This window comes from Ammospiza caudacuta, chromosome 9 (genome assembly GCF_027887145.1).
Source record: "Ammospiza caudacuta isolate bAmmCau1 chromosome 9, bAmmCau1.pri, whole genome shotgun sequence".
In the NCBI taxonomy this organism is placed as follows: domain Eukaryota; kingdom Metazoa; phylum Chordata; class Aves; order Passeriformes; family Passerellidae; genus Ammospiza; species Ammospiza caudacuta.
Genome location: NC_080601.1, coordinates 14,066,870 through 14,090,257, shown reverse-complemented (window position 1 = coordinate 14,090,257; position 23,388 = coordinate 14,066,870). Strand labels below are relative to the sequence as shown.

At 38.4% G+C, this 23,388-nt stretch overlaps 1 protein-coding gene across 2 annotated transcripts in view; it reads left to right on the top strand.

The window, feature by feature from the left end:
* The window catches only part of SH2D4B (SH2 domain containing 4B), a 56,078-nt gene extending 46,464 nt beyond the window's left edge, over positions 1 to 9,614 (top strand). For both annotated transcript variants that reach the window (XM_058810778.1, XM_058810777.1), the window contains exons 7-8: positions 6,612 to 6,832; positions 9,522 to 9,614. In XM_058810778.1, the coding sequence (XP_058666761.1) occupies positions 6,612 to 6,832; positions 9,522 to 9,614 (314 nt within the window). The remainder of the gene's footprint in view (positions 1 to 6,611; positions 6,833 to 9,521) is intronic.
* The last annotated feature ends 13,774 nt before the right edge of the window (positions 9,615 to 23,388 follow it).

Sequence of the window (23,388 nt, the reverse complement as noted above, 5' to 3'; positions counted from 1 at the left end):
CACAGAATTATCTCTATGTGAGGTTTGTTACTGCATGCTCAACTCCTGAAATTGTGCAGAAGAGGTGGTGAGTGTGGAGCAGAGAAAACTTTCTCCAGAGGCTCCCTAGATAGTCTCACTTTGCTTTGCCAATGTAGCTCAGAGAAGGCTGGCCCCTGAGTGCCAACAGAACTCATCTGTGAGTTTATTCTAATGTGTGTTTTACCTGTTGATTTCTAAATACAACCCAGCTTTGTCGACCAGTGCAGTTCTATGGAGACAGGAAGGTTTTATTTACACATATTTATGTTTTGCTTTTTGTGACCTTAAATATTACTAGTTACTAGGACTCAGATTACGAACCTGCAGCACAGCATGCAAAAGCTGCATTCTTACTAGCTGTAAATAACAAAAGCATTGCATAAGAATTCAGAACCCCTTTGCTCTTGGGTTCTTGCCATCGCACTTCAAGACAGAGTTTTGAAAACAAACAAAACAACAAAAAATTCCCCCCAAACCTCAGCAAATCTACCCATCATTGAGCTGTTTTTTTGTTTGAGTTTTTAATTGAATTTTTGTTGTTTTGTTATTTGTTGTTTTTATTTTTTTACTAAGCTTGACCATTTATTTCAATGTCTAAATGGAAACAGAACTCTTTTGAAGATCTAGTCCCATGTGAGTTTGTTCTGCCTTAACAGCAGATGGTGAATAGCTTCAACAGCTTTGTTTCTATTACCAGATGTCTTTGATTTACTCCCTTGCTTTGCTTTTTGGCCTTTATTGCTTCTATGCTGAAATACAGAGGCAGAGCTATTGTTACCTCTCAGCTCTAGCTTTTCCCACACAATACTATTGATCTCTTCTTGTGGCATCATTCAAAAAAGCATTGTGACTAAAAGGAAGGAGAGGGTGAAACCTCTTCAATAGCAGTACACTGTGAGATCCTATTGCTGCAAATATTTGTGCATGTATTTAGTTGTGCATGCTACTCCTGCTGGAAACACCAGAGAAATGACAATGTATGACTTTTTATGATTAAAGGCAGAATGATCTTTTTATATAGACATGACTATTATATGTGGTACTTTAGACCCTTTGTTATTTTTTGACTCTTTCAGTTGCAGCACAGTCCATAAACCACTGTACTGATAACAGCATTCTTTAAATTGTGTGCGACATTGGCAGTCTCAAGGATGACATAAAGTATTCAGTCAAGACATCACCCTGCTGTAGATTAATTGTGACCTTCCCAATGAACAAGCAAAACTATATTCAGTCAGTTTCAGAGTCCAAGTATAGACTTGCACCTGTGGAAGAGAATTGAAAAAGTCAACCTGAGGAAACTTGCTTTGAGTGGTACTTTTCCTTGAGAGTATAAACCATAACTGCTCTAGTTCTTCCACTGCAGGGAAGCCACTACTTCATCTTCCCTGATTTTATGCTTTTGGTCTTTCTGAGTGGCTGAAGGAGCTGGGTTTTTCATCCAGAGATGGTAGCTAGTGTCATGCATTTGAGTGTTTGTTTCAAGTTTTTACTATCCACCTTATAGTGGGACCTCAAAAAGTCAAACCTTTTCTAAGTTTTAGTTCCCCAGTTTCAGTTTTCATCTTACCTTGTATCGGCTCCTCATGAGCATCTTCATCTTCTGTGGGCTCTGGAAGCTCTGCCCCCCTCCATGAGGTTCTCAGAAGCTGCTCTTGCTCCTCCTGGCAGTGGTTTATGTTAACCCTGCCATGTGACACAGCCTGTCAGCTCCTCTGAAACCACACTGGCTGCACTTGGATCAATCCCTTCTGAGTTTCTGTTTACTTCTCTGATTATTTCCTTCAAAACTGATTGCCTTCATTCAGATTTTGGCCCCAGGCAGGTTTGATCTTTACTTCCAACTGTGTGATTTTTTAAAGTCATAATGAAGTAAGGAGAAAAACATATAATGTATTATCATCTCACTAAACCACAACTTTTGATTCAAAATGCCCAAGACCCAAAACTCTGTTCTAAACAAAGTTATTTCCTAGCTTCTATAGTGGTATTTTTTTTCCTGACATTTACTTCAGCTTTTTTCTTTTTTTCATTGTGAAGAGTAATCCAACTTTTGACTTTCAAATTAAGTCTTGAAGAGAAGTTGATTTGGAAATTTTTGGAAAAAATTTGCGATTGGGGACTTTTTTATTCTAAATGCTATTTAGAGTAGTATGTCTACCTAGCTTAGTTTTTCAGTTTGAAAAAATGCAAGGGTTTGTCTGATGCTGGGCAAACTGCTCCTTCTCTCCTATGGCCATTTTATCACTATGTTTCAAATGACATATATTCTTATACATTCATATCTTTTCTGATTAGATCTGCCTGTATAATTGAACAAATATAGTCCCAAATATAGTCCTCCTATTCAGGAGTTATCTGCTAATTCCTCATAATTCCTTGTGTTTATTTACTACTTACACTTGCTCTCAGTGTAATGTATTTTTATGACCTTTAGCATGTGAATCATTCATGTAATGATTGCCAGGCATATTTGTACTCATTTGGCTTTGATCTAATCCTATTGAAAACAAAGAAGATGCTGGTATTGGCTTCTCTCTGCTTTGGATCCTGATTAGTGACCTACATCACCCTGGTTAGATGTCTTCAGTTGTATTAACAGAATGGTCTCTTTCCTCTGCATTTATTACATGTGAATATTCATAATTGTTCATCAAATCAATTTTGCACAAGCTAGAAAGCTTTTCATAATGGCTGTGAATTCTTTTGCCATGAATTCTTTCATTACATTGTTCTAATTTATTCCTGCCAGTATTTGTAGCACTTTTTCTGAGTAAGACCTCATGCACTGGAGTGTTTGAGGTCAAGCTGATGGAAAAAAATACAAAAAGAGAAAATATCAGCTCAACAAATAGCTTCTATTGCAAAATGGTAAATGAAAGCTTCTGGGCTGTGTTTGTACCTGCTGTCCCTCTAACCTTAGCTGGCCTCTTGGCATATGCACATATATTATAATATACATGTATTATATATAATATTTATTTTATATATATGTGTGCATATTAAAATATATTGACCATTAAAGACTAAATTATCATTTTATATGGACATGACTATTACATGTGGTACTTTAGAGTCTTGGTAGGTCACAGCAAAGGGTGTGATGTTACTTTATAATCGTGAAAAAATAATTCTAGACTTTTATTACACTGTCTATCTTGTCGGCAAAATTTATCAGCCTTTGGTTCATGCTTGGTGTGGCATTTTTCCAACAAATACATACATACATCTTGAGTCTCACTCAAGGATATATGTAGGATAACCCTGAAAGTAGAGTGGGAAGCTGAGGTGTCATTGCAGAATATTGCAGAATAGCACTTTTTGCTGCTGAGGCTCCTGTAAACTTGGAAGGCAGCATTAGGATTTCTTAGCTGGGCTCATAAAACTAATAATGAACTCACCACTTTTCACATGAGCTTAATACATCCTAAATGTTAGGATGTTCTTTTTCCTGTTTGAAAGATTGGTGGCAGTAAACAGAACATAATTACAACAAAAATGTTAATATGTGCCTATCATCATCTAAAACTTGTCCTGTATTTTAAAAATGAAGCTGTTAGTTAGGAACATGTCAGTTGATGATGAATCTTCTATGATTTGAAATAACTGTCTTAGAAAATGTTATTCTCTCTGCTAAGAATCCAAGCTGCTAATATATATAAGCATCAAAAACTGGACTGGGCTTTCCCCTTTTTTAATCTTTTTAAGAGATTAGCAAGAATGAGAGTGAGGGGAAATTAGTTTTCAAAGCATCAGTGGTTTCTATTCAATATAATATGTGTCATTAATATCCTAACTAGCACAGATAAGAGCATTTGTGATTCCATACCTCATATTGGAGCCTTGGGAAACCAAAGACTCTTGATTTTAGTTAAAACAATTTTAAATGTAGGCGTTTCACAGATGTTGTCTGCCTTTCTACAATCATCTCAGGAGTGAACAGTGCCACTCTTTTTCCAATTGTCTTGAGAACAGGATAATGTTTTTTAAAGGGTAGTGGGAAACTTTCATTGCTGTAATAACCATCCTCTGAAGAATTGAACTGGAGAAATATAAAATAACCGGGAGGTAAGGAGAGGGAGGAGATGGTAGGGAGAGATGGTTTCTTGTGAGCTATTAACAGAATCAGGACAGCAAAAGGGAAGAGAGTGGCTGGCTGATAATTTATTACACCATCTTTAGCAGAAAAGAGAATTAAAACAAAAAAAGAGAAAAAAGAACTTGGCTTTGAGCAATGCAGCATTTCTTACCTACTCAATGATATGAAGTGTTTAGAACACAGCTAAGGTCTGGCAAAGAAGATGGCATTGTGTGGAAGCCTCCAGTGTTTTAGCTCCACTGCTGGGAATTGAGAGCAGATGAACAGATTCTTTGCCATTAAACTAATGAATGCTAAATGAATTTCATGTTATTTGCCTGATAGAGATTCAAACCCTAGAAATATCCTAATAGTGTTCACTGTATAATACAACCACTCTTTTTTTATATTTCTCTATGTTTTACAAATTCTCTACATTCACCAAGTCTGAATTGTCAAGTCTACCTCATTCCCTGTCAGGTCTGCATAACAATTCTGGCACTGCTTGGAGAAGGGATAGTTATAACACCCTCTTCCTCTTCCTATCTCAAAAGTTATCAGCATGCCTTCAATCTGGAACTACAGTGTAAATACTGATTTATGGTAATTAATGTAGTATTTGCTGGTGATGGCACTGTTTATCCTTTCCTGTCATTAAATGCTCTGAGACTGGTAGTGTGGCTCATCTACATTTATTTCTAGCAGAGATTTGTCAAGGAAGTAGCCATTATAATCACTAATATCACATTTCATGCATACTTAAATTAGGCCAGTTTGAGAGAAGACTGGGTTAACAGATACTGTGATTTCAGAATCAGTTTTTGTGTAATTCTTAGGTATCTGGTATTGGGATTTGGTGGTGCAACTTCCCATAATACGTTTCCAATAATATCATATGGATTCATATTGGTACTGTCTTTTCATTTGAACAGAGTTCAAAAAAATTTAATAATTCATCTTGGAACACCTCCAATAAAAGTATTTTTAATTTTGGAAAGTGCATCAATTGACAGTGTTGCTGAGCAGTTACTTGCTGTTTCTAAACAAATGCTTATGTTTGGACTACCTGTTTTACACGTCTGGTGCAAAGATGATGCAATATCCTTCATAAAAGAGAAATGGGTGTCATTCAGCAGACTACATATGTGTACATTTCTTCTTAGTACTAGGGTATTATCAAGGGGACCTTGACCTCCATTGAGACTCAGCCCTTTGTCACTTCACCAAGTAAAATTGTAAAAGAAATTCATATTCTCAAAGTAGACAAAAATTGAAAGAAGGAGATGTTTTTCTACCTTTCCAAATATCACACAGTGCTTGCTTTTAGTACCCAGACCTCCTCAGTCCCTTCCTATGTCTCCCAGATGCATAATTTTCCTTAAGGACTTAATTAGAGCATTCCAAACTTTCAGATAAACCCTTCTCTGTGCAAACTGATAATCCCTGAACTATGTTTGTTATTACACTGAAACAATGTGGCTTCATGGAACTCTCTCTTGGACAAGTGTAGGTTTCTAGGATGACAAGTAGTTCCATTAAATATTACATGCATTGTTTGGAGAAAGTTATCCCCACAGAGAGTAACTCTGGAACATGTACATACATTATTTACTGACGTATGTGCCATGTTCACACTCAGAATGGCCTAATTCAACATCTGCTCCTGATGAGAGTGAGCATCTGGTGTTTCACAGATAATTGAGACATGAGCTGACTGTCCTCTAGGCCGACCAGACAGACTGGAACCAGGCTCTCTGGGTGCATGGTAAGACCTGGTTCAGTGCCAGGTGCAATTCTGATCACACCTTTGTTATGGGTTAGGATAAGAATAGGTTTTATCTTTTATAACCTCTATGCAAGCAGAAGTACTAGCAACTTCAGTGTTGTGCTCCAGAATCAGAAGGAACAAGAGAGATGAAGATTTTTCCAACACAAAAGAACAAAATGGGGCAGTTTTTGAAACTCTACTGCCATTAAACCTTTTCATCCAATTTACCTATGTGCATCTATGCATGTGTATGTGTGTGGATGTACAAAAGAAGAGAAATTCTTTTTCTCCTGGCACTTGCTTTACATTCCTTTTGTAGGACATAAAAAGCAGTTATAAGACAACAGAGTCTGCAGAACTGCAATACAATTGCAAATATCAGCAATGCATTGCAAATTCCAGCTGCAATGCCTAGCTGTGCTAGTCTGCTTAAATGACAGCTTGTCCAGAATTTGCTGGTTTGATAGGCCAATTGTATTATTTATCCTTTGAAAAAGAAGTAAGGATGGGAAAAAGCAAGTCCTAATCATCAAATTAAAAAGCATATCCCACCAGACTCCATCAAAACCCTTACAGCTATCCTTCCAAAGCAAACAGCATAAACATTGTCTCCATCTCCTCCTAGAAACAGTCCAGCCTTCAGAAGTTACACCATTGTGATTTCACTTCTGTTCAGTGTTTGGTGCATTTGATTGCCTCTGGCAGACCTGTTACCTGCATAACCATGGGGTTTTTTCTGGCCAGGCATTATCAGCCGTCAGGAAGCAGAGGAGCTGTTGATGAATAAATCTGAAGGCGCGTTCCTGGTGCGAGTCAGTGAGAAAATCTGGGGCTACGCCTTGTCCTACCGCCAGCAGAACGGCTTCAAGCACTTCCTGGTGGATGCTTCGGGGGATTTCTACAGCTTCCTGGGGGTGGACCCAAACCGACACCCAACGCTCACAGACCTGATTGATTTTCACAAGGTAACACTTGCTAGGTGGAGATCAATAGCTGAGTGGAATGGATTAATAATTTAATGAGCAGCCATGTAGCTTGAAACCATGCTGGAAAATAGGAATGACCACAGTGGGAAAGAATATTGTACACTAAGCCCAGCTGTAACATTCATCCTTCTGTTGCAGTGAATCACAATACTTTTCCCCTTCTTTCAAATGCTCCAGTATGTACTTGTGTCCCTTTATACAGTGTGCACTCTCCTTGGCTACAAATGGCCTAATAAGGGCTGACAGATGTAACACTTTCTGAGCCTTTTGGCTGTGGAAAATTGGATTTGAAATACCATAGAAAGGTCTTTCAATGAAATTTCAGCATTTTTCTACCTTTGATGTGAGAGCTGTAATGTGCAAAAGCAAGAGAGTGTGACCCTGCACTAAAGAAGGGAACATGGAGGGGCTCTCTTTTAGGGGTATATTAAGGGTCACTTCTTATTACCCAAAACAATCTTGCAAGAAGAATTTACTATTCGACTTTAGATGGGTTTGAATTACTTTACCTCTAGGTTCTGTTTCTTGTTGCCAGACTGTAACTAAATAGTAGCACTGTTTCTGAAAGCATAAATTGTTTTCATCTGGCATCTCCCTATCTTCATCAGTTTTAATTCTGTTTTTTTCTTAGCCACCCTTATAGTTCCTCTTATCCTTTCTTTTCTAGTTCCCCATCCTATTTTATCTTTTTCTCACACTTGTCTCAGAGTAATTCTATAAATTTTTTGCTCCTCCTTTTCTTCACAGCTTTTAATTTTTTAAGTATTCAGTCTCAGGTTACTTTTCTTCTAAATTCCCTGTCTTTTAAATCTTGCTTTTATCTCACTTGTTTTGCAGTATCTGTTTAGTGTTGCCTTAGTGTCCCCACAGAGATCATTATGATATTAAATGTCCACAAATTATATTTCTACATGGGGAGATGGTAGGTGTCACATTTGACTAAAATATATGTTCTCCCCTAATTTAAATAAAACCTTTCTCAGTGGCCACCTTGGAAGCTCCAATCCCTGACACCCTTCTTGTATGCAATGTCCTTCTGGCCAATTTGGGTTAACCAACTGGGCTGTGTCCCCTCCTACTTCACCCTTATTCCCAGCCTATTCTACCAGCAGGGCCTGAGTGGGAAAAAGAGAAATCCTTTGTGCTGTGTAAGCAGTGATTAGCAATAGCCAAAACTGCAGTGTGTTATTAACACTGTTTTAGCCACAAATTCAAAACATGATGTCACAATGGAGAACAGGCAGCTGTGAAGTTCCATCCCAGCCAGCCCCCGTGCACCTGGAAAGAGTCTAACCAGGGCTTTGGCAGGGAAAGAAAAGCAAACATGCAACACCTCAAATGCAGATTATCAGGTGTTGGATGTGGAACCCCTGGCTAATGTAGTTTCCCCTCTGTCCCTGGTGATGGTGACAGCCAATTCCAGCCATCTGTGCTCCAGCCATGTTCCTATATTTTCATCACAGCTCACGTTAGGTAATCTCTGTATTAGGAAAACATCTATGTACAGACAGCAGTAGAGCACTTGTCAGAGGCAGAATGGCTTTTAGTTCATGCCATTTAATAAAAGAAAAAAAACTTGCTTAGGTGTCCCATGATAAGAATTAATAGCTGCCCCAGTAGTAAGCCTATGAGGGAAACCAGTTCAGCTTTAATGCCAACACACAGTTCTATTTTCCCTGTCCAGCTTATGGCTGTATTAAAACTGGCACCTTTGGCAATCACCTCAGCAGGTATTTTATCCTGTCTGTCACTTGGTTTTCTTAGAGGCTTTTCTGCCTGCCCTCTCTGGTGAAGTACACTGTCAATTGTTCCAAAGCCTCCTGGTAACCCCAAGCAATCTGTATATGACTGGTTGTGTTGTGGGCACATTTTCCCTTGCAGCTATTGCTATATATTTTGGAAAAGGTGCTGCTTTCCTCATGACTATTTTTAGCAAGAGTATACTTCCCCACCCCAGAGGTTGCATGGAATTTTTTTAAGGGCCTGAGGAGGGCTGGCGTAACTGATTTTCTACTTGCTTGTACTGATTGACTTCATTTTGTTTCATTTTGATTGAAAAACTGAGAGGTCACTCAAACAACTCAGCTGGCAGACACAAGGGAGTGGTAGCCATTAGTTGGAAGAACAAACCTTATAGAATGTGGTGTGAATGTGCATCTTCTGTGCATAGTTGCTGTGAGTACAGACTGCCTTTTCGTAGCAAGGGTGATGTCTTTCACCTTGCTGTCATCAGTCAGAAAGCTGTTACTGTTGTGTGTGAGCTCACTAAACACTGAGCTCCTGCTCAGTCTGCCTGGGGGTAGCAGCATGGAAGACTGGGCATGGTAAATCTGTCGGTTCAATTAACCCATGAGAATACCCTCTATAAGCATCTGTAGGTGACTTCCTAAATAGTGCAGCAACTTACAAGTAGTACAAATCAGTGTCTCTTGGATGTGCTGATTTCACTGCTTGATAATAGCACAAGTTGCTACCAGCATAAATAACACAAACAGAGCATGAAGAAAATGATTAACCTGTAAAATCCTTTTGCTGGTCTGTAATTATTTTATCAAGTGTTTATCTATAGTTGCTAGCTAGTTACAGAGGAATGATGGTCTTCATTGCTATACTTAGAAGGTAGATGCAGTTTATATCTTTGATATTTTAATTGGTTTTATCATTCCAGGAAGAAATCATCACGTCCTCAGGTGGGGAGCTACTCCTGGAGCCATGTGGACAGCAGAAGAATCCACCAGACTACAGCCCTTTATTTGAATAACTGATCCAGGACCAACAGGAATGCATTCTGGATAGCTGTAGTAATAGATAGCTACAAAAGTAAACAATGGGAGTAGTTAACCCACTTTCAAAGCCACTGGTCTTGTGGCCAAAAAGTATCCTCATTAGGAGGCCTAAAATATTTCTGGTTTGCATCTGAATTATCAACATCATTATTCATACTGCTAGCACTTGAAAGGTGAGAACTTACCAGCAAATTGCAAAAGAGGACTACTTCCAAAAAGTTTTCAAGGGGTTGTAGCCAATTGCATAGAATGCTAAGCTCCTGTCCTAATTTTCTCATGTTTTATACTGCAATAAGCATGGGCAGGAGCCATTCACAGAGCACTGTATGAGGTATCAGTGTTGGTGAACAGATTCTGTGTTCCAAAGCAAGGTTTGACAGTTTCTGTTGACAATTTCATTACCCAATGGTGCACTTTGATGACAAGACAAGCAGCCTTCAAACATCCCTGTGAAGTTTGTGATTGTGTATGTAATTACGTGTAGTTTGAAAATTGCCATTATGCTTTTGAATTCAGGCCTACAAAGTTCCCCACAGCAGAGACAAAGGTCAAACACATTTTATTTACACTTTCATGAAGCCCAGCAGCCTTGGAAGGAACTTTTCTCCTGTACAGTAAGTGGTCAGTTTATTCTAAAGGAAACTGATTTGCTGCAATTCTCTCACTGGCCTTGTCCTGCTTTCCACTTTTAGATGTGCAAGAGACACAGTGGATATTGCTAGATTTACTTTGCTATAGGACTGGGTATTTTCCTTTTCTGAGTTATGAGAAAAGGTGGGGCTGGTATATTTATATATAGAAAAGGTACAGCTAGTTACATTATCATCATGCTATGTTATGTGTTAAACCAAGATGCACAAAATGTGTTCCTGATCCATTTACTATAAATATTAACCCTATGAAAATTGAACAGAAGCCTAGATCTGTGGGGCAGTTGCTTAGTGCTTGGACTAGAAAAATAAAAAAATCTCATCACAGTATACATAGGAAAGGCACACTGAGCATATTTTTATGAGCTACTGCTTTGGGCAGTCTCTGAACCCTGTGGGGTTCTATTCAAAATCCAGGTGTGACCTCTCCTGAACCTCCTGTCTCCTGAACCCTTTCTCCTCAAACAGTCATTTGACTCTTGATTCGCTGTTACCTTCTGTACTCTGTCTGATCTAGATGGTAAAGTCAACCAGGAGAAGAAACTTGTCTTATCCAAGCCAATAAAGCACACTAAACATTTCAGGTGCTACAACAGTAAATATTTGTGGTGGTAATAACAGTATTTTTTTATAATTAATTTTATGGCTAGCTCATATTAAAGTACAGATTTTTGTACACAAGCTTCATTCTTGGTCAGGAACCTTTTCTTCTGTTGACATTGGGTTTTGTGTGATTTAATCCATCAATGTTTGTGGCCCATGAAAAGAAAATTCTATTGAACTTGCCACAGAGACAGCTGGGCAGTTTCTGTACTAATCACTTGGCACACTGGCTCAGGAGGTTTTAAATAGTTACTGTTAGCACCTCAGAACAAAGCAAGTCAGGACACAGCAAATAAGCAAAAAGATCTGCTTTCTCTGAGAAAAACAGCTCTGCACTTTCTCCCTCCTTCAGAGGCATCTCAAGAACCACCTCAGCCTCAGGTTATTCACAGCTGCACAATTTTTTCATGGAACAATTCGACCTTTATTTAAAGGACAATGGAAAAGGACCTTTAAAATTATAAAAAATATAAGTATCCATAGACAATCCTCTGAGGTCAGAAAGCAGTAGGTGACTGGACAGGATTAGACACCTAGGGGTCATTACAGACCAGTCTTGTGCCTTTATGCACTGAAGAAAACCCCCCAATAAACCAAGAACAACAATAAAAAAACCCCCAGGAAATGCTACTTTTTCTCTGGAAAAGGCACTAGGTATGCTAGAAGACATGCAAATTCCAAAGTTTTCGGAAGATTACTCAACACAATGCTGTGAATGTTTATAGAAGAATACTGAAGAACTTGTTCCACATGCAATTCATATTCAGAAGCTGATAATAATACTGCTATTTATTTCTTGTGACACAGTTCCCAGCAACTGCTTGTGTTTTATTTAGCATTAAGAAGGCCTAGAAATAATAGCTCTTTAGCCTATGTGGCCTTTTGCCATGTAATTAACATTATTTTTACTTCAGAGCACACTTCCTAATTCTAATTTTCTAATTTTTCGTCTGTCATCAATTTCTCACTCTGTTTCACCTAGCTTTAAAATAAGGTCCTTCTAAGTTCCCTTGCAAAAGGTATTACTTGGAATACTACAATTTCTCCTGAGAGTTTTACTCTACTAATAAATGGTAGAATTCACAAGTAAAGGAATTGCTTGTTTTTTCTCCCTTAAGCCCCACAGAAATAATAAAAAGTATTCAGCCAATTCATAGAGTTACCAAGAAAGAAATCTAAACAATATAAAAGCAGAAGCAGCTGCAATGAAATACTGTGCACTTGGCTGAAGATAAGTTTTGAAGGAAACAAAAGGAGATCATAGCTAGCAGGAACTAAGAACAGCTTTCCTTGTTAGGGATGTGCAGCTGTTGCCAATATACTTGAGTGAGGTACAGGTGTGGAGATGTTTTCTAAGTTAACAGGTGCTTCTTGTTGCCTAAGGGGGCAAAAGACAATAAGGGGACTATGAAAATGTAGCCCAGTTAGTAGGAAAAATAGGAGATAAAGCAGTGAAGGAGTAAATATGGAAAATTAGGAAAATAAGAAAAGGCAAAATGTGCTTATGCTGTTCTTTAGAAAGCATTTTGGATTTTTGCTGCTCTGGGAGGAAGACCAGGCGCTGCTACCTCTTTTTCTCTCTGCAAGTGTGGAAGATATAATCTTTGAGCTAAATCTACCTTGGAGGTAGATTTGGCACCCTTGAATCTGTGAGAGCGGGGCTGGTCTGTGCTGCAGCCTTGAATGCTTCCCTCTGTTGCCTCTCCATGTAGTGCTGCCTGCAGCTGTTCCTCACTGGCTGAAAAAGTGTCCTGGTGCTGCCATTTCCTTGGCTGCCAGGGGGAGATTTAGCTCATCCCCTTGGGACCTTCCAGTCTTGTTTTCCTACTGGTAACTATTGGTGAGTTGTAAGAGGGGCATGTTATGGAATTTCCTTACAAGATTCCCTGTCACTGTTTCTTGCTGATGCAGCCACCAGGAGTTCACTGAGAGGTCTGCTATGGTAATTGTGTTTCATTAAGAAAAACGCCACAGCAGTAAGGTAAACTTTTAAACTTTAAAATGAATTAACTTTTCTCGTATCTGTTGCACACCAATAAAATATGGCACACAAGGTCCAAAGCTTGTTTGCAGGTTTCTTTGTAAAAAGCATCTCTTGAGGATTTATTCTTGCTTCTTCACAGATCCACAGATTCATCTGTTCTTTTGAATTTTGTTTTAATCTGTTATTGCACACAGATATCTTCAATTTAATATTGCCCTCTTCTCTAAAAAAGAACAAAAACCAAGTAAAGAAATTGACAGTAATCATGGATGAGATTTCCAAGGCTACTCAAAGAAAGTAGATGCCAGTCTAACTCTTGTAATTAATGGAATAATGATGTAGTATGAGTTTTGCATACTAGTTTTATAATAGATATCCTGGATTATTCTTTTAGGTAATAAATCCCTATTGTTTTGATCAAATCCTAAGATAAATAAAATAACACCTCCCTCAAGAAGGAGATACCTAAAAATTGTTTTTAACACAGAGATTCATTTTCAGACTGAGTAGCAACTATTTCAAAAAACTAGATTCAGAGGGAGAATTTCCACTAGAATTCAGTTACCTTGAATCAAATTAAACCTATTTCTTGGCTGAGGTGAGGCAGTATTAATACACTGACTACAGTAAAAAACTTCATTTTTGTATGAACTAGGAATCCTCTTCTGCTCAGACTTCTCTTGAAACACCAGACACCTGAATATTGAGCATTAATGAAGTTATACCACATTTCACTGCAGTCTAAATTCTTCCATTTACCACAATATAAACCCGCTAGACTGTGGTTGTTTACAGTGGGAGAAGCTTTTCTCTTTCTATTAATAAATTTGTTTCCATAATTTACAGGTCAGAGCTTATTTTTCAGTGATTTTCAAGGACTGGCTTTCTTTTATATCTTATTGTGGCTTTGCTTTAAGATTCATTTTTCCCTTCCCAAGGGGATGGGGTAAGTGACCTCTCTGAAATGTCTCCCTGGCCAGGCTATCAATTGCAGAATGAGGTGTTTGCACTTGACCAGATGCTTGCTTTGTGTTTCCTGAGATGAATCTCCTGGATACATACTGTCAGATGATAATGATGCATAATTGATTTTTATAGCTAATTTCTTGCCATGCAAGTGCTGTGTGAAAGCATCTCTTCAAATATTTGTTTACTGCTAGTGATTAATCCTGTAGCTTGTATATTTACATGATGGCCCGTAGCTAATGCAAATTTTCTACTAGGCTGGAGTCTTCAATGCATTTGGGTTCTTCTCTCTTGGAATTTCTTCCAGTAGTTTTAAATGAAGGTAACATTTTATGGAATCTTTATACAACAAAAAGTGTCTTTTCTTATGGAAGAGAAATAACCTCAAAAGAGACTGGACATTTAGTTTGGTCTTATTTGTGTCCTTGTGATGGATGTACAAAGAAAACACTTGGCATGTTAATGTCTCCTTTAAAGTTTGGCTGCCATTTCTCCCCCATTCTCAGTTTTAATGAGAACGGTGGGTGGGAGAAGGTCCCAGGCTCACAAGTCACAGAGTGAAAAGAGAGGAGGCAAGACTGATTTATTCCATACAGGTTTTCATATAACAGCAGGCAAAGCTTGGATTAAGTACTTCCTGAGATGCACAGGTTTTCTTGCTTACCATTCAAACTAGTGTGGTCACTACTTTTCCCTCACACAACAGCAACAGCAAGCAATTCCTAGTGGTAAGAAAAAAGCCCAAAGTTGTTCAGTAAGTGCATTAACAGTAACATTACAGTGCCCCAGGAGTGATACAGATGGAGTGTGGATCAAGAACACAGTGAAGACATATTTTGTTTATGGGTGTGTAGAAGGGGAGTGATTGCAAATTCTTGTTTGGTAGAAGTGAATTCTTTTAATGATTGTTGTCATTAATGGTCAATGCATGTGAAGGTGCGGCAAGTGTAATGTACCTTCTATTCCACAAGCTGGTAGAGCATGGACTGCCTGAAAGGAAAATCAGACATAGTTGTCTTAGACAAAAGTTACTAAGTATTCTTGTAGTTTATTTGGGGCAGAAAATTGTAAAATGTATAATGCATATCAGGATTTACAAATGTAGAAACCACGTACTGCTTACCACGTGAAATATGATGAGTTTGCCAGTGTAATTTTCACAGCACTTCAAAACTCAGTGAAGAGTAAAGGTATCCCTGGTTATTCTGCCCTCCTGTAGGAAATGTCAGCATTGTAAACAAGAAAATATCTTCCCATCTAGGAATTTAATCTTAATAATGGACTACAGCAAGTAATTTCTGAGAGCTGTACAGTGAACACTGCACTGCAATTAGTAAGACAGCCAGCCTGTTGCACTTATGTCTGTTCTTGATTCTCAAAGTCTTTTTGCTCATGATAGCCAGATGCAAATGTGAAATATGTGTTTTAGGAAGTCATTAAAATCCAATGTAATGAAGAAGTGTTAAAGTATATCTTTCATTACCATTTTTATTGTTGACATTTTCTCTCAAGGAATCCAAGAAAAAAATAAATTCTAACAGCAATGCATAAGTTCTGGTCTGCCTTCTAGAGAATATTTTGCTACCTATTATGTGCTGCACTCACATAATGCTGCTTCATTTATTTTGAATTTCAGTAGTCTATATGGTACATTGGAATCTATCTGATTTTTTAAGTAAGAAAGCAGTAGAGACAGATGTAGGCAAGCAAACCATTCTGTGGGACAAAAAAATATTCACTGAATTCCAATGCTGAGCTCCCACATCATTTGCTGGAGTTCATGTGGCAATCTTTATTTGATAAATATGAAATTTTTTTTATCAGGGCTGCCTGTTAAAATACCTTTTCACTTTTCCCAGAGTTACTCTAAAATCTTCCATTGACATGGAAAAATCTTCTATTTAATGGAGAAATGTTCTGTTTTCAAAATACCAAGCTTCAGGAAATTGTTTCAATTCCTTAGAGTAAAAAATAAAAAAGAATAAAATTATCTAAGGGCATTTTTAATTGCAGAAAATATGAAAAATGTGCTCAATTTTAGCACAAAACAATTTTATATTTTTAGTAATCCCTAAAATAAAATGTATTACATTATGCTCCAAATTCAATGCAGATATTCAATGTTTTTGACATTTCATTAGGTATCCATTCTCTCCCTTAATGCTAGTTTCCTTTTAAGGGAGAATTAGAATACCCAGGGAACAGTTACTCAAAATGTCAAGCCCATTAAATATCTGATCTGATGACTGAAATAAATTTGTGAAGGTTTAAATATGACCCCAGATAATTTTCTCCAGAAAAAAATGAAACTAGGAAAGTGAGTTTAGAAAAAAATGTATGGATGCATCTTGTCCATAATTTTGAATATGTTGTGTTACATGCTTGGATCTTTGGAGTGTGATTTACATTTATACACTGCTAAAAAGTCTGAACATCAAAAAGTAATTAATTTAAATTGAATAATAAATAACATAAAGGAAATTAGACCTACTGTTCCAGTTTCTCTGAAAAAGGCTAATTCTATCAGTGGTTATGTAAAAGACCAAGCCTATTCATGAACATTTGTAGGAAAAAAGAATCTAATTTTCCAAACTGTCATTGTGATCAATCACAATAGAAATCTCCTTCTGGATGAAAGTTTGTGATTAAGAAATACAAAGTTCAGACTTTACATTCAAATACCAAATGGAAACATTTGCAATGTACCAGCTCCTTGCAAAGGTGAAACATCTCACAGAACAGCTGTACTGGTGTAGCAAAAATGAGTAGCTTGGATTCCAGTTGTTCTCCTCGGGCTGGGCTAGAGACAGGCGCTTCAGAGTTCCAGGTCAGTGTTGTATCAGCTCCTCTGCCAATGACCACTGATTATTTGAGAAGGCAGGATCAGGAGAGAGTGAGAAAACTTGTGAAACCTTGAAATACTACTATGAAAGGAAAAAAATCCCAAAAAGTTCCCCTTCCCCACCCTAGATAAGAATCAGTTTGTAATGGGGAAACAAGGAGGCATTGTGAAACTGGCAGACTTTGTTTCCTGTTGGGGAGGAGACGTACACAATTTGTTGAAGTCAATGAGATGGAAGTGGGGAATAAGGATTTCACAGCCAGGTCATTTTTTATTCATTCTGTTCTACAGCAGTGCACATACAGCCATGAAGTGCTTGGAGTGCTAACCCATCTGTTCAGTAGCAGCTCACATCCAGTGGGCTAAAAATACTCGGTCTGCCAAGGAGACAGTCGAGGTACTTTGAGAAGTCTTGGATGCTTTTACTTTGGGCCACAGATAAAGGTGATAAATTAAAAGGCACTGGGGTTCTTTTGTTAAAATCTCTTTTCTTCCCCCAGACCTATTAATAATGAAGCAAATTCAAAACAATGAAGGAGAAAACTGGCTGCTGGCTAAGACTCTGTTCGTAATCCTGGGTCTGCACCTGCCCGCCGTGCTAAAGTTCAATTCAAGTTACACTGCAGTAATTGATGATCACTTGTCATATCCCTTTATAAAGCTTTTTCATCAATGTCTCTTGTGGTTCATTTTCTATCAGCAGCAAATCAATGAAATTTTAATGGAATAGAGAGCCTTCTTGAGATTGAATTATGTTGCTTTACCTGTTTTAATATCAAGTGAAGTTCTCAAAGGCTCAGCAGATAATAGTTTTTCAGATTTTTTCTTTGATAACTTTGTTTCTGCAGAATGGTGGCATCTTTGTAATCCGCTGTAATCAAGATTGAAGGCATTAATGAACTGTACTGTTAGAGACAATAGGAAAATGTGGGGCTTGAAGCTGACAGGCAGATCCTTATAAATGCTGCAGCAGTGTAGTAGGGAATGCATTAACTCCTGGATGTGGTGATTCAGGGAGAATCTGAAATGGTTTAAAAATCTCCAGGGTAATGCAGTAATTACCCAGGCACAGGGAAGTACAAGGTCACGAACTGAGCTCCCTTCTTGAAAACTGCAGTGGGAGCTGTATTGCTCTCAGAGCAGTCCCACCCATCGCTCCAAGCGCAGAGCTGCCCCGGAGCCGGGTCTGGAGCGGGGTTGGGCAGCACTGAGGCGGCCCCGCGGAGAACATTCGAGACAAGTGTCAGTCAAACAGCACATCTCGCTTTTCCTGGGGTAAAATTCACTGGGTGGATTTGAGCCCGCTTGAACCGGTCAGGATTTGTTGCCTGGCTTTGCTGTATGTCGCCGGTTCGTGTCGCTCCGCCCGTGTCCCGCTGCGGCCGGGAGCGTGTGAGGGGCTTTGGGGGCTCCCTCAGCCGGCACCGCCTGCAGCCTCCCGGGCTCTGGTACCGCTGTACCCTGCGGGCCCTGCCAGCCCATGGCCTGTGAGGGCCCGGCTCGCACCCTGAGGCTCTGCCGCAGATGGCGGAGGAGCGGCGGCCGCAGCCGTGGAGAAGGAGCGTGTGGGATGGAGCGGCCCCACACGGCTCCGCTCCGCAGCGAGGGCTCGGGGCTGAGGGCCCGGTCTCGCAGCTTTGCTCCAGGAAACTTCCCGAGCAGTTTTCCTCAGCCCAAAGCCTCATGTTCACCGAGCCCTAATCAGCTACCGAAATAAGGGCGTGATAAAGTCGTGCCCCGTGGGCTGATGCCTCCCAGGTTGAGCAGAGCAGATAATTTACAGATGGACAGGATGAAACTGACATGAAATGCGAAACTCTCCTGGCTTTTGTCCTGGTTTAAGGACTCTTCACCTGCTGGAGGTTGGGAAGCTCCAGGGAAGGAAGCTGCCCTTTCGTCCCCAAGATAAGGGAAGGAACCCTCTTCTCCAGTAATACTTACATGATGGAGGCAGACCGATAGGTAAGATGCTTTTTTTTGCTCTAGTTTGGCTTAGCTTCCCTGAATTGCCAGTGTAACAGTGGTGGAATGCAGGAAAGGTACCAGCTGATTGCTGAAACAGGAAAATCACCCACAGGGACTGCTGAGGAGGTCAGTGTTCACTGCCCCAATTTGTTAACCAAGTCCAAAGTTTGAGTCTGATGTAGAACAAATCTAAAGGAAAAGTTTTCCAACATGTTTGGATCTCCATGAAGCACTGAACACAAATCACATATCAGTTAAGTATCAAGGATGTTTACAAAAATGTGATGATTTCCAATTTTTCTAATGGGTCTTGGGTCAAGCCTTGAATGCAAAAGAAAATAAACCTTCTCATCTTCACAGTCACAGCTGGGGCACACACTATCAGGGCAGTTTGTGTTTCCCTTAATGGAACTGTTTCTATTTGATGAAGTAACCTGTATCATTCTCTGAAACTGTAAATTTAAATATTATTATTACCACCTTGCTCCGGACAGCACTAAACACAATTTCAGATACAGGAGAGGGAAAACTGTCTGAAGACTTAGAAATGTCCAAAATAAGAAATGTCCAAAATAGGATTGTGCTAGAGAGTGGAGTGGCAAACAACTGTGTTCTGGTTGATTTGATGTAATGCTCAGAGATGTAATGCAATAAAGCTTTTGTATAAAAAGGAGTGTAAATGGCCATCAAGAATGCAATGTTGCCTGGTTTTGACAATGAAATTATTCTGTTTTGATTTCTCTGTCTGAAGTAATCTCTGTGCATCCTTTTACCACAGAACAAGCTGGAGAACATCTAAACAAATTTAATGCTTTCTTAAGTAGTTCAACTGATATGTTTATGCTTATTTAATATTTTGTGAGTATTTTTCACGGTAGTTTAATTTTTAACAAACCAAGGAGTCCAACAGAGAAAATAAAATGTAGACTTATGGCACTGTAATTGTATTTGATGAGAAGAGCAAATAAAAGGTGAAGACTCTCCTGGCCTCATTCTACATAGCACAAAACTCAGGTAAAGAACTTTTGTGATATGAAGGAAAGGAAGATGCTTTTGACTCAGCATGGATGAATTGTGGCATTTTAGAATAATTTGGGATTTTAGGTGTCTTTGGAAGTCATGTTTGTACTAAAATTTTAGGATTGTGTCTCCTGGATTTTAATGGAATTCACTTAATTTTCTTTAATCTTTCAGCATCTGGACTTTCATTTTTTTTCCTTGTCATTGCACCCTCTGGAGGACCATAGCTGTCTAATTTATTAGTCCAACTAACAGATCTGCCCTTATATTTTTATGAATGTCTTTCAGGCTGTCATTCCTGGAGCTCATTGATCAGTGGAGCTTTTGCTGCACACCCATTTTTTTTTTTTAACTTTTAGTTTTAAACTACAGTTTAGATGCTGGACTTTGTTATGTGTGAATATGGGCAAAAAGTTCCATTGAAAAGGGTGAAAAATATTTTACATACCCTAACTTGAAATTCTTGCCCATCTATTATTTTTGCACTATGAAACTTCTTTATGTATAGTCATAGAGCAAGAGGAGAGTTGTTGATTTTGTTGTTTTGTTGAGGTTTTTACCATTGGTTTTGTATTTGTTTTATTTAAAAAAAGAACCTGTGATGGGATATGAGAGGATTTGTTGAAGGCTTCATGAAATTTCTTCTTAAAGTTTGATATTTTACAGTGATTGTTGTTGCTGCATGTCTCATAAAATGCCTTTGCTTTGAGTTCTGTAACAGCTATGGACATGACTGAGATGTTGGGAGGTATATGGGAAAAAAAAAAAGCAGCCCATTTCTAACTAAAGAATGCGAGGAAACAATTTGTCACTGCTGACAGCAGGAAAATGAATAAATATTGCAATAGATACATGTATAGACAATGAATTTGTACAGCATCCGAGTGATGTCCTCTCTCAGGAAGGTAGGCAGACCAGGGTTATTAACTTCCTTTATGGAGAGATTTCCTTTCAGGCAGGGAGTCTGTGGTGGAAATCAACAGCTTGGTTTTCCTGCATTCTTTCTCTTTCTAAAGTACTATGCACGTTATTACACTACACTATGTTAAAAAACCCCAAAAAAACCTGTTCAGAGCTAGGCTCCAAAATTCACATTTTGGCATCACAATAGAAATGGACAAACTAAGAACTCTCAAATATTCTATGTAGCTGTGCATGTACAATGAATGTTTAACATACTGGAAAAATTGTGATTCAATATAGTCATAAATAAATTTTGAGCTAGGTTGAGGCACAGAAATTTCTGGCAGCTCCTGTCAATATATTTAGGCACAGATTAGGAGTTCCTTATCAGTATTAATCATAAGACTATAAGGAATGGATCATGTCTTCTAGGACAATAAACAGCTAATAATTGTAGCACAAAACCTGTGAACTGCCTCACTATTTCTTCATTATTTTTACTTCATTTTTCTTGTTGCTCAGTTTTAGAGGTCCAGGATCTTCTGCCACTTTGCTTCTTTCACAGACATAGGCATCTCCCCTTCTTGATTCCCACCTCCTGCCTTTTCTTTTCTCCTTTTTTTTGTTTGTTACAATCTAGTGTTTGTCAGTGAGTTGTCACTTCAGTGCACCATTAAACTGCATATCATATTCCTTTGGCAAAGGTGCCAGAACAGTTAGTATAGAAAAGTTATTGTAGAAGTAGAAGAGAAGAAAACCTTGGATAAACCATTTAGTTAAAGAAATCAGAACTATTTCAGGCAAACTGAATTCATTCTGGTTTTATAGGTAACCATAACAGAACTCTCTTGAAGTTTAAGAATAGTTCAGTGCTTCTACTTCCAGTCTCCCTTTAGGGCCTCATAAAGTTCCTGGTTCTTACTAGTTTTGATCTGAGTGCTAAAAGGATGCTCTGTGAGTGCCTGCCTGATCCCAAAGTCCTGAAACTCCATGCAGGCTTGCCTTTATCTTCCTTTTACAACCTGTTACAAGAAGCTATATAAAGAATGGGAAGTCTCAAAAGACCACCTTGATGCATCCCAGAGACCTCAATTCCATGAAACACTTTCAGATGAAGCTCTGAACTCCTGTTCTTCATATTAAAGCATCTGAATTTTTGAGAAGAGATAATCTCTAATGAAAATGTCCTTATGTATTTTTTAATCTGTTCTGCTATTTTGGATGCTAAGTCCTTTAAAAACTCTTCAGAATACATCAAAATGTCATATTGTGCTGAACACCCACTCTTTTCCCTCTGGATCCTAGCTTAAAAATGAATGCTGTAGAATAGGAGATCATTTTGGATTACAGAACAACTTCTCAAAATGTCAGTTGTAAATAGTCAGCAAATCCCTCATTATCAATAAAATGGCACTGATATGCAGTTGAAAAGTAATTTGTAATACTTCAAATCCATATCCTCACAAGCCATTTATCTTGTAGCAGTCCTTGCAGCACCAAGCAAAATACAGTTTAATGCATGAGGGATCTTGGGGGTTTTGCATGCCTAATGAACTAAAGGTTTTAGAAACACCTGCTGGACAAAGTGATTTTAATAGTGATTTCAATAGTGATTTTAATAGTGTTTTAAATGAAACCACTCAAAGTTGGTTTTAAGTCATCATCTTTCATCACTGTAATGGATATAAAGTCCTTCAGTATGTGTTCAGATACCATTCATTTCCTGGATAAGAGTCATTATTGTTTATGAAACTGCACTGCTCACAATACAAGCTTGGATGTTACTTAATTAATATTTTTGAGGTTTTTGATTTCTGACTCGTGTTTAGTTACTTTATCCATTCACTCATATTCCTTAAAAGGTCTTTATCATGTGTGAAGAGAAAAAACCACCTCTCTAGCGTTACTTGTGTGGAAATTGTAACTCAATAGGCCTAAAGCCAGTTTTTCTTCAATGTAGGTCAACTGTAAAAATCCCATTAACTTAATTGGCAGAAGAGTTAGACCTGTATAAGATGCAGAGAAAAAAAACAAGTCAGTGGAAAAATAGTATGAAAATTTTATACTGTCAGAGAAACTGTGGTGATGTTGAAGGCAGAAAGTGTGAGCACAGTGCTAGGCATTGGTGTTGGATTGCAGAGTGCAAGCTCATTTAACCACAGTGCTGGTCATTCAGCACCATGTTACTGCAAATTCACCTTGTTTCTGTAGATTTTATGGCTGGAATTTTACTCTGGACTTTTGAGTTACCTGCTGAGGTTTTCTGACTGCTATTTAGGTGGCTGTTTACCCATTAATGTAACACAGCTCATCTTACATTAACATCTGTAAGTGAGCAGCCTGAACTGAGCTCTCCTTGAATAAATGACTCCCAAGGGCAAGTCCAGGTGTCTGGTTCCAAGCTGCTGGACAGTCAATCATGTGTGAAGTATTAGGAAACTTGTAAAATAGAACTCATTAAGAAAAAAAAGTTTTTCAGGAGATAGATGGATCTCTAAAAATTTTGCTAAGAGAAATACAAGGAAAATAATCTTGTAAAATGCATCTGTTACATATGGTTGCTTACCAGCAAATATGCTTTCAGTGACATGCAGTATAAGGTCTCCAAATATAGATATTTTTCAAAGGAAAAATTCTGAAGTCTTTGAATAAAAACTGGCTAGATTTGACTTCCAGAAATAATCCAGTCTGAGTAAAATAGTGCCACAAATGTGTGTGAGAATAAGTTTTTCTCTAAATACCAAACCAATTTAGAATCAAATTCATGATTGGTAGCTAAGTTTCAAACATATGCATTTGTTTTTAAAACATGATAC